This window comes from Crocuta crocuta, unplaced genomic scaffold (genome assembly GCF_008692635.1).
Source record: "Crocuta crocuta isolate KB4526 unplaced genomic scaffold, BGI_CrCroc_1.0 scaffold610, whole genome shotgun sequence".
Lineage (NCBI taxonomy): Eukaryota > Metazoa > Chordata > Mammalia > Carnivora > Hyaenidae > Crocuta > Crocuta crocuta.
The window spans coordinates 635,481-638,583 of record NW_027527456.1 but is presented as its reverse complement, the minus strand read 5'-3'; the positions used below and the strand labels follow the sequence as shown (position 1 = coordinate 638,583).

The window sequence follows — 3,103 nt, the reverse complement described above, 5'->3', positions numbered from 1 at the left end:
AAATGTCTGTGGAGGCTTGCCATAAGGAGTACAGGCTCATTTCTGTGCCCATAGGCTGAAACCAACACAGAACAGCTACTTGAAGTTCATTGAGCTTCTTGGATGTTTAATGTTTTGTTTTATCAGATTAGAATATTTTCTCTCTTTTATTTATTTTTCCTTGCTCCTTTTTCTCTCTACTCTCCTTCTGGTCCTTCATTATGTAAATTTTGGTACATTGAATGGTGTCCCACATTTCTCTGAGGCTTTGTTTTTCTTCATCTTTTTTCTCTTCTGTTCTTTGGCTTGCATAATCTCTATTGATCTATTTCAAGTTCACTAATGTTTATTCTTCCAGTTCAGATCTACTGTCGGGCCCCTTTAGTGAATTCTTAATTTCAGTTATTGTACTTTTCAATACCAGAATTACCATTTGATTCTTTTTTATACTTTCTACCTCTTTATTAATATCCTTACTTCCTTTACTTCTTTAATCATGGGGGTTTTTTTTTAGTTCTTTGAATATATTTATATGGCTAAATTCTTTTAATATTTACTTTTGAGAGAGAGTGAGAGCTGGGGAGGGACAGAGAGAGAGGGAGACACAGAATCCGAAGTAGGCTTCAGGCTCTGAGCCAGCTGTCAGCACAAAGCCCAACGCGGAGCTCAAACTCACGAACTAGGAGATCATGACCTGAGCTAAAGTCACGGTCTGAGTCACCCAGGCGTCCCTTTTATGGCTACTTGGAAGTCTTTACCTATTATATCTGGTTGCTCTGACAGGCAGTTTNATTTGCTTGTTTTCTTCTTTAAGGACAGACTGGATTAAATATTTTACTGGAGTCTATGTACTCCCCATCTTTGCCCTGCAGTGTAAGTCTTGATGTTTCTTAGAGGTGCAGTCTTTGGCATGCCCCGGTCACCTGGGGAGGCTACTGGTTTTGGCAGGGCTCTTGTGGACTGTCTTTTTCTCACTACACTGAGCTGTTAAACTGAACTACTTACTGGTTGATTGCTCTGTTGTTTTTAATAATTCCCTGGGACATAAATGGCTATGCAGACTGATCCAGTCAAGTTGGGGCTCCTTTGAAGGGATAGTTCCTGAAGTAAGTATTTGAGATTTTTTTCTGACCCCCAGACTATTCCTCCTGGCTGAAGTCAACTCCACTGGGGAGAGATTTGGAGCCCTCTATTCTGTGGTCCGCTTCTCCCCCTGGGAAAAATCTCAGAGCCACAGCTCCAGGGTGGGGGGTGGGAGCCGATGATGTACTTCCTTCTGAGTGGCAGCCCCAGGTCTCCTAGGTTTGCCTCTCCTGACATAGCATGCCCACTCGATGAGCTGGAGTCAGGGCAGTTGGAACCTCTGTCGTCTTGGTGGCACCACACGCAAGGTGTAGCCCCCATCCCAGGAGTGGGGGGGAGAACAAAGGCCCCACCTTGCAGCTCCCCTTGTCTAAAACTTAGCCTCAGCAACAGATGGCTGGGGCCAGATGAAAAACGCTGACACCCTGCTCCTCCCAGGAAGAAAGCCTTACAACTGGGAGCTGGGGGAAAGAGAGCTCTGTGACCTTGGCCGCACCGGTCTGGTGTGAGATCTGTGCTGGGAAAAGGGGTGAAGGAGAGTGGTTCTAGGTCCATATACCACAAATTCTTTCTTTACTTACTGAGTTTTAGTCGATTTTCTTTAATAAATGCTGCTTCATTTGCTGTCTGCCCTTTGAGCCATTTCCAGAGATTTTAAGTGAATAGTCTTTTGTTTATTTTTTGAGTAATTTTCACCAGTTTCACTGTGAAGCGGGTTGTTGAAGCTCTTCACACTCTCATGCCAGAAATGGAACTTTCCTCTATTAGTCTTTTTAACATACAGTTTTGTTTCCGTTACTCTCTGATTGTTCACAGTGGCCCTGTACTTGGGTTTCTATCTCCTTGGTAGATTGTGAGTGGCTCAGAAGCAGTAGTCCTGACCTTTATTCCTTGTGGAATCGTGATTGCCCCTAATAGCATCTTGTGTACTGTGGCACATAAAAGAATGTCAGTTACTGATTGTATCACTGTCTTTACTTTCCATTTTTTTCCATACTTCCATTGTAACTTGTAATGCCTTCCTTTTTTCTTATACTCTAGTGCCCGTATGTTGCCAGAAAAGTGGCGCCTCTTTTTTATCTGCCATTGGCCACACACACACACACACACACACACACACACACACACACAAAGAAGGGCACTGAAATTTTAGTCAAAACCATTATGCATTTTTCACAGTATATAGGTGCTTTTTTATAATAGTCGTTGTGATGTAAATATAGATATAATTTTTAAATTAGGCTAGTTGGGGGATGGGGACAGGGAGAAAGAAAGGGGGAAAGAGGCAGACAGAAAAGCAGTGTGGTTGTGCTCTTAAATGTAGGACATGCCTCACTTGTTGACCTTGACAGCTCTGCCTTACAAATGCTTTTCCCTTTCCTGTTCCTCCCGGACTGGACAGGGATTCCCTGGCTGGTGATGGCCCCATGGCTACCTGCCTTTCTTTGTGACACAGTGGTATGACCACATCTGAGGCTCCAGCCAATTCTGGACCATTGATCCACTGCTGCTTGCGCTTCCTCCTGAGGATCCTATGTGGCCTCCCCAGTCTTTGGCACCCTCTGTACTGGAAAAGGTGATAGCACTCTTCTCCCATCACTGTAGGTCATTTGAGAATACTCTTGACAGAGATCATTTGATTTGTGTGATTGCCTGCTGCTGCTCCTTGGGATCTACAGGGCGGTGTCGACTGCCCCCTGGGATGGATGTCGTGTGTGTCGATTGTTTTATTCGGTGTTGTTCTCTTTCCCAGGATGCTCCAGGATGAAACGCCACAGAACCCTCAGCAGCAGTGACAGTTCAGATGAGTGTGAGTAGAACTGGCCGACAGTTGGCAACCTCTGTATCTGTGTTCTTTGAGGATTTATTCTTTGACTTAAGCTGTTTCATGTTTCTCTCATTGGTTAACAAAATGTTTCTAGCAAAGAAAGCTTGGGGTACTATTTTTCTTATTCATTTAAATTTCATTAGAAATAGATACATTAGGTGGGAGAATTGGGTTTCTTTTGTGGCTTTGTGCCTTTTTTTTTTTTTTTCACTT

General features: G+C 43.7%; 1 protein-coding gene across 3 annotated transcripts in view; it reads left to right on the top strand.

The window, feature by feature from the left end:
* Positions 1-3,103, top strand: part of JADE3 (jade family PHD finger 3) — a 173,009-nt gene that overhangs the window by 74,347 nt on the left and 95,559 nt on the right. For all 3 annotated transcript variants that reach the window (XM_077763034.1, XM_077763017.1, XM_077763027.1), the window contains exon 3: positions 2,816-2,872. In XM_077763034.1, coding sequence (XP_077619160.1) covers positions 2,827-2,872 — 46 coding nt within the window. In that variant the 5' untranslated portion in view covers positions 2,816-2,826. The remainder of the gene's footprint in view (positions 1-2,815; positions 2,873-3,103) is intronic.